Source organism: Erythrolamprus reginae, chromosome 6 (genome assembly GCF_031021105.1).
Source record: "Erythrolamprus reginae isolate rEryReg1 chromosome 6, rEryReg1.hap1, whole genome shotgun sequence".
NCBI classification, from domain to species: Eukaryota; Metazoa; Chordata; class Lepidosauria; order Squamata; family Dipsadidae; genus Erythrolamprus; species Erythrolamprus reginae.
The window spans coordinates 86656044-86669423 of NC_091955.1; the positions used below are offsets into that span (position 1 = coordinate 86656044).

General features: G+C 41.6%; 1 protein-coding gene across 1 annotated transcript in view; it reads right to left on the reverse strand.

Moving 5' to 3' along the window:
- Window positions 1-9921: 9921 nt before the first annotated feature.
- LMO3 (LIM domain only 3) overlaps window positions 9922-13380 on the reverse strand; it is a 109607-nt gene continuing 106148 nt past the window's right edge. The window contains exon 4 of the mRNA XM_070754870.1: window positions 9922-11873. Within this exon, the coding sequence (XP_070610971.1) occupies window positions 11768-11873 (106 nt within the window). The 3' untranslated portion in view covers window positions 9922-11767. The remainder of the gene's footprint in view (window positions 11874-13380) is intronic.

The window sequence follows — 13380 nt, forward strand, 5'->3', positions numbered from 1 at the left end:
GGAATAAAACATATCAATGAAATCATAGAATAAATATAGGTTAAGAAGAATGGTATAGGAGAGCAATAGGATGGGGGACGGAAGGCACTCTAGTGCACTTATGCACACCCCTTACTGACCTCTTAGGAATCTAACTAACCCTAGTTAGATTGTGCTGGATCACTGGGTATTATTTGCTTTTGTATGTGGTGCAGCTACTGCTTCTATTTTTCTTGGTTTTTAATGCATTATTTTACAATAATCCTGAAATATATTTCCAGCTATTTCTCCACCGTAGATGTCCTGTTGGGGCTTTGTTATCAAGCTTTTAGATGTCTTTCCTGACTTGCTGGAATCCTGCTGAGTCCTGTAATTGATCTAATAGCTTTAAAATGCATTTTGCACTTTACTTTTGACTTTACTAAAGAGCTAGAGTTGGCAGATCAAGTCTGCACCATCTGGGCTGCGGTGGCGGTACCCTCTGCGGAAAGAACTTACTGTAGAGATGAGCATTATTTTTAGCTTTGTTCACCATATCACAACCCCACAAGTAATACTTTTTAATTTAATATCCCAGGTTGTGACTTCAATTGAAGTTTGTCGCGGTCAAAGGAGTGGCCACCAGAGAATGTCCTTTTTTTAAAAAAATATTTTTATTTTTATTTTTAAAATTATTTTTATTTTTTTTAAAAAAAATATTTTTATTTTTTTTAAAAAATATATTTTTATTTTTTAATATATATATAATATATATATATATATATATATATATATATATATTTTAAAAAAATATTTTTATTGATTTTTATAATACCAATGAAACATGCACACGACATATGTCAAAAAGAGGGCGGTGAAAATATTTACTGACCCCTCACATCCTGGACACAAATTGTTTCAACTCCTACCCTCAAAATGTCACTACAGAGCTCTGCACACCAAGACAACTAGACACAAGAACAGTTTTTCCCCCGAATGCCATCACTCTGCTAAACAAATAATTCCCTCAACACTGTCAAACTTTTTATTAAGTCTGCGCTTCTATTTCTACTAGTTTTTTTTATCATCATTCCTATCACCCATTTCCTCCCCTTTAGGACTGTATGACTGTAACTTGTTGCTTGTATCCTAAGATTTTTTATTAATATTGATTGTTTCTTCGTTGCTTATTTGACCCCTACGACAATCATTAAATGTTGTACCTCATTGTTCTCTCGGGCTCTCTGGTAGACTCCTCCCAAAAATTCACAGGTACAAATTTCAGACACACACACATTTGAAAATTCAAAACAATGTTCTTTATAATGAAAATTCACTTAACCTAAGCCCTCTTTTGGTATAGCAAAGAGCACTGGTCTCCAAACAAACTGGTAATTTGTACAAGTCCCTTATCAGTTCTGTGATACTTAGCTTGCAGCTGTGGGGCAATTCACAGTCCTTCTTCTTTCACAAAGCGAAACACACTTTGCTCTGGTTTAGTTTCAAAGCAGGGAAAAATCAGCACACAAAAGGTCAAAGTCAGTAAAGCAGTCACGAAACACAACGATCAGATAATCCTCCACAATGGCAAAACCCACAGGCTGCTTTTTATAGCAGCCTCACTAATTACCACAGCCCCACCCAACCACAGGTGGCCTCATTTTCTTTGATAATAATCTCTCAGTTGTTGTTGCCTATGCATCGCTCTCCGCATGCGTGGCTGTATCATTAACTCTTGTTCTGAATCCAAGGAGGAGCTAGATAATTGATCTCCTTCTGAGCTGTCTGCCACACTCTCCTCCTCCCTGTCACTCATGTCTTCTTAGTGAGAGGAGCCTTCATCAGCAGATTCCACCGGGGGCAAAACAGGCATGCAGCATGTGGATGTCTCCCCCACATCCACAGTCCTTGAGGCAGGAGCAGGGCCAGAGCTAAACACAACACTCATGATTCTCGACAAATGTACATTTCCTTTTATGTACCCTGAGAGCATATGCAGCAAGACAAATTCCTTGTGTGTCCAATCACACTTGGGCAAAGAAGAATTCTATTCTATTCTGAAAAAAAAAGTTGAAATAGAACTAGTAAGCATTTAATGTTTAATTTGTAACTTTGGAGACTACCCTTCTAGTAATTTGAAACATGGAAGCCATGAAGGGGAAAGATAATTCCCTCCCCTCCTATTTTAGCCGTATAGAAAATCTCTCCTCTAAATTTAATATTTGCTTTAAAGGGGGGGGGGGGAATTGGGCACTAATCAAGTACTAATTGGGTGACATTCCACTTTTGTGCCAGTTGTGATGTCAATAACTGTTAGTTTCTTCCCCGTTGATTTGCATTTTTCCCACCAAATGTTGCACATTAATTTGTTTATAAATATCAAAAGTAATTTCTACTTTGATTGTGATACCCTTTCTTTTTAATGAGTGGAATGAAATGTCAGTTAGCTTCTGCACATAATGTGTATGATCTTCACTGGGTTTGTAACACACCCACACAAACACGCACACAGACATGGTATTGTCTCTTAGACCTAGTGGAGAACAACCTAATTAAGAGAGGAGGGAAAGCTACTCACATATCACTCCTTCGGCTTATTTGAGGACAAGCAGGTGTCCCCTTTATAGCATCCTCTCTCCATCCAGTAACATAGATGGGGGAAAAGCTACTTGCATAACTGTTTAATTAGAAATCAATAACCTGCTAAAGCCTTTGGCTTTTAGTTATCTGTAAAATGGGAATAACAGTGACAAAGATACTTTTAAAAGAAAATAAGGATAATATTGTTGAGCTCCTGAACAGAATAATAGAGTTGGAAGGGACCTTGGAGATCTTCTCGTCCAGGGATATCAAACTCGATTTCATTGAGGGCTGCAACAGGGTTGTGTTCCTTCCTTCCTTCCTCCCTCCCTCCCTCCCTCCCTCCCTCCCTCCCTCCCGTCCGTCCTCCCTCCCGTCCGTCCTTCCTTGCTTCCTCCCTCCCTCCCTCCCATCCTTCCTTCCTTCCTCCCTCCCTCCCGTCCGTCCTTCCATCCTTCCTTGCTTCCTTCCTTCCTCCCTCCCTCCCTCCTGTCCTTCCTTGCTTCCTTCCTTGCTTCCTTCCTTTCTCCCACCCTCCCTCCCGTCCGTCCTTCCTTGCTTCCTTCCTTCCTCCCTCCCTCTCTCCCGTCCTTCCTTCCTTCCTTCTTTCCTTCCTTGCTTCCTCCCTCCCGTCCTTCCTTCCTTGCTTCCTTCCTTCCTTCCTTTCTCCCTCCCTCCCACCCTCGCTTCCTTCCTTCCTTCCTCCTTCCTTCCATTCCTTTTTCCTTACCTCTTCATTCTCCTTTCTTCTCTGTTCCCTCTTTCCTTCTTTTTCTTTCTTTGCTCTCTTCCCATCTTTTCCTTTTTTTCTTTCCTCTTTCCCTTTCTCTTTTCTGTCCCTTTTTGAATGCTCAAACGCAACAGAGAAAAACATTTCTCCTTTTGTTTTGTTTTTTGTTTGTTTTTCTAGCCCTCTGCCAGTGAAAACAGAACCTGGTGGCACACAATGGCCCTCCTGAGCTTCGTTTTCACTGGCAGAGGAACCGCAGGCTGGTCCTTTGCTGTTTCCAGGGTGTTCCCACCAGTGGATTGCCATTACCACTGCTACTGGTGCACTGTGTGTGTAGCTTCAGTTCTCTTGCGTGAGTGCTACATTTTTGATTTTGCACATGTGTAGGAAGAAAAACACACTGAAAATGTGCGTGCGCGGAAGCAAAAAAAAATCAAAATCTCACACGCGTGCATCCCCTCCCCCATTCTACATGTACACGAAGCAAAAATACAAAAAATGGAAGAAAAAAGATGGCGGCGCCCATAGGACTCACACTGTAATGGCCACATGCAAATTGAGCAATCTGGCAGCTGCTACCGGTGCCCCGTCCCCTACCATACCGGTAACAATCCACTACTGGTCCCCACGGGCCAGAGTTTGACACCAATCCTCCTGTTCAAGCAGGAAATCCTATACCAGTGATGGTGAGCCTATGGCACGGGTGCCACAGGTGGCACGCGGAGCCATATCTGCTGGCACGCGAGCCATTGCTCTAGCTCAGCTCCAAAGTCCATTTTGGCAGCCAGATGATTTTTGAATCGCACAGAGGCTCTGGGATGGTGTTTTTGGCTTTCAAAGAGTCTCCGGGGAGAGGAGGGGGGCATTTTCACTTCCCCCCCCCGGCTCCAGGGAAGCCTTTGGAGCCTGGGGAGGGTGAAATACAAGCCTACTGGGCCCACCAGAAGTTGGGAAACAAGCTGTTTCTGGCCTCCAGAGGGCCTCCGGGGGGCAGGGGAAGCTGTTTTACGCCCTCTCCAGGCATTGAATTATGGGTTGGGCACTTGTGCATGTGCGATAGCCCTCATCACCTTGAGGTTCGACTACTATAACGCTCTCTACATGGGGCTACCTTTGAAAAGTGTTCGGAAACTTCAGATCGTGCAGAATGCAGCTGCGAGAGCAATCATGGGCTTCCCAAGTTATGCCCATGTTACATCAACACTCCGCAGTCTGCATTGGTTGCTGATCAATTTCCGGTCACAATTCAAAGTGTTGGTTTTGACCTATAAAGCCCTTCATGGCATCGGACCAGAATATCTCCGGGACCGCCTTCTGCTGCACGAATCCCTTCTCCGGGTCCCATCGACTAAACAATGTCATCTGGCGGGTCCCAAGGGAAGAGCCTTCTCTGTGGGGGGCCTGACCCTCTGGAACGAGCTCCCCCCTGAGATTAAAATTGCCCCCACCCTCCTTGCCTTTTGTAAACTCTTTAAAACCCACCTCTGCCGTCAGGCATGGGGAAACTGAAATAACTTCCCCAGGCCTATATTGTTTATGTATGGTGTGTTGTGTGCATGTTTTTAAATTATGGGTTTTTAGTTTAAATTATTAGATTTGTATTACATATTGTTTTGCTACTATTGTTGTGAGTCGGAGAGGGGTGGCATACAAATTTAATAAATAATAACATTAATAATAATGTGCGTGCTCTTTCAGCACCCAAGGAAAAATAATAATTTATTAGATTTGTATGCCGCCCCTCTCCGAAGACTTCTTCATCATTGGCCTATAGCTTCTGAAGGCAAGTCATTTCAATAATTAAGATTTCTCCTTAATTCTAGGTTGCTTAATTGGTTAATTTCTATCCGTTGTTTCTTGTCCTGCCTTCTGGTGCTTTGGAGAAAAGGCTGACCTCCTTGTCAGATTGTATCTAGTCATTGTTTGAGGATCTATAGGACACATGTCGTTCCCTTCTTTATGAAGCTAATCTTCCGATTGCCAATTGTAGGCATGGGTTAAAATACCGCACTGGCTATGGTGAGATGATTTTATACACACGCACACACACGCACCCCTATACAAAGAGGCAGCATAATTTATAACTGCCATCTCTACAAGCCGAGTTGTAATCAAAGTGATCCAAGGGTGACTCATTAATTAATTGTCTTTTATTATGATGTGCTATTGAGTTAATGAGCAATTTGTATCAGATGATGTTCTGAACACATTGATTACATAAAATTTCTCAGAAAGCTTCAATCCAACGGCACTGCAAAGAAAGGGAAAGATGTCTGGGATGCTTTTGCTAAGTCTTCTTTGCAAAGAATTTGTGAGATCATCATTTGGGTTGCCTCCCAGTGGGAAAACCCACAAGACAAATCTACTTTGGTTTGTAACATCCTTCACCTCCAGAAGTCCCACCTTGCTTTGAAATGGTTCTTGGGGAATGTTGTTGCCCTGATTTTTTTTTGTCCTCTTATTTCTAGGTTGCTTCTGTTGTGTCCTGTTCGCGTCCTGCACAGCTGGTCACAGATCCCGAGGATTGAGTTGTGGTAGTGGTCTGGTACCCTAGACCTGTGTACCTTGCACCCGAGACTGATAGCAAGGAGGTTGGAGAGGATGTGGTGTCAGAGGCTGAAAGCCAACCAGGGCCTCTGTATCTTCCAAGGTGCACGAGTGACTCAGGAGAAGAGGAGGAGCCTCTTCTTGATGCTAGGGTACACAGAGTTGCCAGAAGGCACGAGTGGCTAAGCAAGAGGAGGTTCCTGCATGAACAGATCTCTAGAAAAATTGGCCACGCCCTTAGGCTATTTAAGGGTGAGCCACACGACACTTCAGTTTGGAAGTCAACTTTTGTTATGTTCCAGATGTCTGCTCAGATTCCTCTCTTGAGATATTATTATTATTTCAGTGATGAATTACGATCTGGGGAGTTGGCTTCCTGCCAAGTCAGAGTGAGTCAGTTAATAAGAGCTGTGTGATCAAAGAAGATCTCTGTGAGCTTTGGTTTCTGTTTTGGATTCTAATTAGCAGTTGGCACCAGACTTATTCCTTGCTTTTTTTGCTGCATTTCTAAATCCTGCCAACTCGTTTCTTTTCATTAAACTCGCCATACCCAGTTCTTGCAGCAGTTCTTTGTATGTTTTATCCTCCCGTCCCTTCATAATCATTGTTGCTCTTTCCAGATCTTAACCTTTTTTTTTCTTGAAATGAGGTGACCAAAGCTGGATGCAATATTCCAAGTATGGCCATCAGAGCTGCCATGAAAAAGATTAGCCTTGATCAAGCCAAAGGACCCAATCAACCATCAATTCGTTATTGTGTTATTTCGTTGAATTTGCAAGCAACAATATTGAGCTGCACCCTGGAATTTTTTCTTTTTCAGTTGCTTGGTCTCCTCTAGTTTGTTTGTTTGTTTGTTTGTTTGTTTGTTTATTCATTGCATTTCATTGCATTGCATTGCATTTCATTGCATTGCATTGCATTGCATTGCATTTGTATGCCGCCTCTCTCCGTAGACTCGGGTCGGCTAACAACAATGATAAAATCAGCATCCAATCCAATACTAAAATAACTAAAAAAAAACCCTTATTATAAAAACCATACATACAAACATACCATGCATAAATTGTAGAGGCCTAGGGGGAAAAAAATCTCAGTTCCCCCATGCCTGACGGCAGAGGTGGGTTTTAAGGAGCTTACGAAAGGCGAGGAGGGTGGGGGCAATTCTAATCTCTGGGGGGAGTTGGTTCCAGAGGGTCGGGGCCGCCACAGAGAAGGCTCTTCCCCTGGATCCTGCCAAACGACATTGTTTAGTTGACGGGACCCGGAGAAGGCCAACTCTGTGGGACCTGACTGGTCGCTGGGATTCGTGCAGCAGAAGGCGGTCTCGTAGATACCTTGGTCCGGTGCCATGAAGAGCTTTATAGGTGATGACCAACACTTTGAATTGTGACCAGAAACTGATCGGCAACCAATGCAGACTGCGGAGTGTTGGTGTAACATGGTTGTCTGAATTGGTTGGCAATAAATAAATAAATAAATCCCCAAACGAGAGGAAAACAACCTATTAGGAAATGAGTTCAGGCACCCTTGTTATAATGAAAACAAGTGAGCGAGCAAGCAAGCAATATTATCTTAACAGCTTATCATCCAGAACTCGTGTGCCATCTCAAATTCAATTTAGCACGAGGCTAATAGTCATCTTTTTGTTTTCATTTCACCTGAGATCATCATCTGTGTTCTTGCACCTCTACGCATCCATCAGCTTGCTGCTGCGTGCTAAATAATGTGATCTTATTTTTTCCTCCTGAGCTTCGCATTTTTTCTGACATGCACGCATTCCACTCTACGTCTGTGAAACTCGTAGCTTTTCAACGCGTCTGTCGTGTCATAATGAGAGGAAGATTCACATAAACAGGGCTTAGGCACAAAGGTAAGATGGCATAGCTCAGTGATGGCGAACCTTTTTTGGTTTTCATGGCAAAAGGGTGCGTGTGTGCATGTGCTAGCACATGTTGTGGTTAGCTCTGGCCCAGCTTCTGCCCCAGGGAATGTGGAGGTGGATGCAGGGGAAACTTCAACATGTCACAGGCCTGTGTTATTGCCGACAGAGTCAGTTCAGAATTTAGTTTCCTCGGACGAAGAAGAAGGTGGGAGTAACTTAGAAGGGGGGGCTTGGCACACAGCCCAGGCAGTCAATCTCCCTTATCTTTCATTGATTCGGATGAAGACGTCTTGGACCCATGTGGGTTTGGCCGTTGTGAAAGAGTATCTGATCTCAGTTCTTCAGGAATTGTGTGTTGCTGTTTTCTGGACTTCGTTTGTTTGTTTTTCACGCCTTTGAAACCAAAGCAAAGTGTGTGTGTATCTCACTTCGTTGGAAGAAGAAGGGGTGTGAAGTTTCTTCACAGCTGCTAGCTAAGTACTTAATGACTGCTTAAGGGAAATGCTTACATATTAGGGAATGCAGAATGCAGCTGAGAGAGCAATCATGGGTTTCCCCAGGTATGCCCATGTTATACCAAAACTCCGCAGTCTGCATTGGTTGCCGATCAGTTTCCAGTCACAATTCAAAGTGTTGGTTATGACCTATAAAGCCCTTCATGGCATCGGACCAGGATATCTGCGAGACCGCCTTCTGCTGCATGAATCCCAGCGACCAGTTAGGTCCCACAGAGTTGGCCTTCTCCGGGTCCCGTCGATGAAACAATGTTGTTTCAGAGCCTTCTCTGTGGCAGCCCTGACCCTCTGGAATCAACTCCCCCCGGAGATTAGGATTGCCCCCACCCTCCTTGCCTTTCGCAAACTCCTTAAAACTCACCTCTGTTGTCAGGCATGGGGAAATTGATTCCCCTGGGCTGTTTCCGTTTTATGTATGGTTTGTATGAGATGTATGATTGCTTTTATATTAATGGGTTTTAAATTGTTTTAATTTTGGATTTGTATTGTTTCTGTTGTTGTGAGCCGCCGCAAGTCTTCGGAGAAGGGTGGCATCTAATAAATAAATAATAAATAAATGTTTGTGCACTATTTATTTTTAAAATGGATCACAGCATTCCACCTTCTAAAGGAAAAATAATTGTGTTTCACTATGCCTATTAATGTGGAAGGTGCAACCTAGATCAGTTCATATAACACTGTGAATGAAATGAGCTTGGCCCTCATTTGTGGGCATCAAAGCCTTTGTGTAAATGATAAACTTGGATATAGGAATTGCATAAAGAAACCATAAAATATTTTCTCTGGACTGCAGTACCAAAAGGGAATATAGTTGTTGTCTTCCCAGTACGGACAGAATGAAGCATCACTTTGTTTGGCAGACCAGAATGATGGATGAACTGGTGCCAAGCCCCCTTAATTGGAAGACTGTGCTTAGAGCAATGGATCATGAAATTGGGAAACCAGGAAGCTGCTCAACTTCTATTTGGGGGCTCCAAATGGTGGCCAGCAGGCTGGAGAAGTAGTAGTCCTAGTGTTACCATTCCAGGGAAATTGTGCAAGCACAGAAGTTGTGAATCTCCCCATTTTGGTTGGTGTTTTTCCCCCCCCCTGAATATTTTTTTTATTTTTTTTATTTATTCTTTGTCCAATATACAATACATATGGAAGAGAATAGACATTAAGTAATATATATATAATGATAGAAAGTAAAAAGAAGAGAAGTAGGTGGGAGGGAGAGAATATATATGATATAAGAGATAAGGAGAGAATATATATGATATAAGAGATAAGGAGAGAATATATATGATATATATATAGATAAATAAGGAGAGAATATATATGATATATGAGATAAGGAAAGACAATTGGACAGGGGACGATAGGCACATCAGTGCATTTATATACGCCCCTTACTGGCCTCTTAGGAACCTGGAGAGGTCAATCGTGGAGAGTCTAAGGGAGAAGTGTTGGGAGTTGACACTATTGAGTCTGGTAATGAGTTCCACGCTTCGACAACTCGATTGTTAAAGTCATATTTTTTACAGTCAAGTTTGGAGCGGTTAATATTAAGTTTGAATCTGTTGTGTGCTCTTGTGTTGTTGCGGTTGAAGCTGAAGTAGTCGTTGACCGGAAGATGTTGTGTACAATGAGAATGGCACCTTTATCAGGCAACTAGCAGTTGGCCAACAAGAAGGCGATGGGAGATGGAAAAGCACCAGTTTCAAATGTTGCCATCCAATCCTTAGATTTTATTTCTTTTCAGAAGTTCCCACCCCAACAATTTGGAATGGATAACAATAAATTAAGAAACAAACAAACGAACAAAAAGAAAATACAATATCCAGTTAAGTTTTGAGCAAACACATCTACAAAAGAACAGATGCTAAAAACCTTAGGGCTCTACGCCAGGCGTTTCATTTCTGTTTCCACAAATGGCAGGCCAAAGCAAAACAGAGGATCGTGCTTCTGAACGATGAAATAGGGTTTTTGGTCAGTGTCCGGCACGAAAGCCATGCCACCGTGGTGGGACAGACACCATGGAAGTGCCTCTGACCGGTCCAGTTGTCTTGCATTAGCATATCGCTCAAGAGTCCCCAAACTTGGCAACTTTAAGACTTGTGGATTTTAACTCCCAGAATTCTCCAGCCATTGTAGCTGGCTGGAGAATTCTAGGAGTTGAAGTCCGCAAGTCTTAAAGTAGCCAAGTCTGAAGACCTCTGACATAGATAGTAACCTCAAGAGGGCACTCGTGATCAATATTGCAAGTTGGGATTGACCGCACAATCTCTTAAATCCACCGGACAAGATGAAATTTAGGAAAGACACTGAGGGTGTTTTTCTTCTTAAATAATATGTTCCTGTACAGGAGCAGAAATCATTATGCTACATTAAAATAACTTCAGAAATATTTATATATACACATATAAAATATTTTACATGACACCCAAAGGCACTGAGTTGCATTGGGGCTCAGCTCCTCATTCCCAGTTGTATTGGGAATGGAGAATATTATATTTTCTTAGGGAGGGTGTGGAGCACAGCAGCCCCCAAAAGAATGAAAGACCTGCTCAGCGAAAGTTGAAAATTCCTGTCTGTTAAAGATTGTTGTTGGTAAGGTGACAACATAGCCATGTCCGGATAATTACGGCAAAACAGGAAATAATTTTCAATATGCAGAGTGAACAAAAAGAGCTAACATTCCTTTTCTGTTCTTTTTTTAAAGGAAAAAGCAGCAGCAGGTTTCCAATGATCTTCCAAAATATCTCAGACCGCAGCAATTTCAGCACTGTCTGTTGCTAGCATTATAATCTATATAATAATCTAGTAAAAAGTTAAGCAATTCTAAAGCCCACTGATTTAAACGGAAGAGTTAAGCCTGCACTTAAATACGTCCTATCCATTTCAATGGAAGTAGGTACTTAACATTGGCCCGATCTCATCTGTTGTTTTTAATTTGAATAGTTCAAGGGTCAATGTTGCACAGTTGTAGAGCTTCCGATATAGAGAAGACTACAGTGGGATTGGCTCTTAAAATCTCTCCCCCTCCCCTTGCTTGTTGGTTTTACTAGAAAGATATAGCTTTTTTCAAAATAGCTGGTAGATACAGAAAGCATAAATGTATCATAAAGTTTAGACACCGATTGTACTAAATGCAACAATACAAAGAAGCCAACGGGAACACAAATAGTAACACAATAAAACTGTATTACATTTGTGCTTCAAATCTTACAATATATTATGTACATTAGTCCAAAATAAGCATCTCATGCCAAAGGACACAAAAGGGGAAGGGGAAAAAAAACCCTCCCAAAACCAGCAAGCCAAAATCAAAACTGAACTTTTAGCAGTATGTACAATATTTTTGATGGACATCCAGCCGTGAACAGGTGCAATTTTTACTACAAGATAAGTGCAGTTGTCTTTTTATTCCACAGGATCATTTTATCTCCCTATCTCTATGCTTATTTAGTAGGTTCTGGTGTCATTTCTTATATACATGTTAAAAAGAGACGGAAAGAAAAAAAAGAAACGAATGATGAGCTTTCATAATTGGAGAAGTTTGGAGGGACTGAGTCAGCGGACCTGGGGTGCGTAGCCCTCTTTCATTAAACCTTCTTCATAGTCCGTCTGGCAGAGAATCATGTTGTTTTTCAGGAAAAATTTGTCTCCCACGCAAAATCTGGAAATACAAAAGGGAAAGAGAGGATTCAGTTGGCATTGGATCTTATGGTAATGCTTCAAACCAGGAGGGGAACCTTTAAGATGGCCAACCACAGATCTTGGTATTTTTCTAGGGTCTCTTATTTATTCATTCATTCATTCATTCATTCATTCATTCATTCATTCATTCATTCATTCATTCATTAGATTTGTATGCCGCCCCTTTCCGTAGACTTGGGGCAGCTCACAACATAATAAAACAATTCATAAGAAATCTAATAATTTACAATTTAAAATTTAAAGTAGTTAAGAAAACCCCATTTTTAAGCAGACATACCTACAAACATACCATACATAAATTATATAGGCCCGGGGGAGATATCTCAATTCCCCCATGCCTGACGACAAAGGTGGGTTTTGAGGAGTTCACGAAAGGCAAGGAGGGTAGAGGCAGTTCTAATCTCTGGGGGGAGCTGGTTCCAGAGAGTCGGGGCTGCCACAGAGAAGGCTCTTCCCCTGGGGCCCGCCAACCGACATTGTTTAGTTGACGGGACCCGGAGAAGGCCGACTCTGTGGGACCTAATCGGTCGCTGGGATTCGTGCAGCAGAAGACGGTCCTGGAGATATTCTGGTCCGATGCCATGAAGGGCTTTATAGGTCATAACCAACACTTTGAATTGTGACCGGAAATTGATCAGCAACCAATGCAGACTGCGGAGTGTTGGTGTAACATGGGCATTTTTGGGAAAGCCCATGACTGCTCTCTTAATCTACACCCAGCCCTTCCGCCTCGCAATGTCATCTTAGCAAGACTTAGAAAGTTGACTTTTTTTTTAAAAAAAAATAATCTTTATTGAATTTTATTGAGAATAAGACAAAAACAAAGACAAAGGGAGATCGATAGTACATAGTGATTAACATTCAAATCACTTAACATCATAGTCATATTGATATTTTTTTTAAAAGAAGGAAAGAACAGAAGAAGAAAAATATAGTAAACGATAGAAAAGGAGAGAATGAGAGCAGGTTAGAAAGAGAATAAGCAAAATAAGCAGAAGTAAAATTGCAGGAGGGGACACGCACACAAGGTGAACGTGAGAATAGAGCTGGAGTGGCGCAGCAGGTAGAGTGCTGTACTGCAGGCCAGTGAAGCTGACTGTTTATTTATTTATTTTATTTGTCATACAAATATGGTATTGTACTGTAATATGTTTAACATAATATAAGTATAAAGTAGACATAGAAAAGATAAAAAAGACATTAGGACAGGAATGGTAGGCACAAAGGTGCACTGATGCACACTAATAATTAAAAAAGTATGAAAAAATATTTAAAAATTATGCAACAATTAAAAATTATTATTAAAAAAAAGCAACAAAAGCTTTATAGGGTTTCTTCTATCCCCATTTTTTAAATCCAAAATTGGGGCTTGAAAGAGGTAAAAACCAACTTTTTTTTACAGAAACCCAAACTGTCTAACACAGAGGCATGAGTAGATGGTTTCTACAATGGGCCTTCTTCTTTTT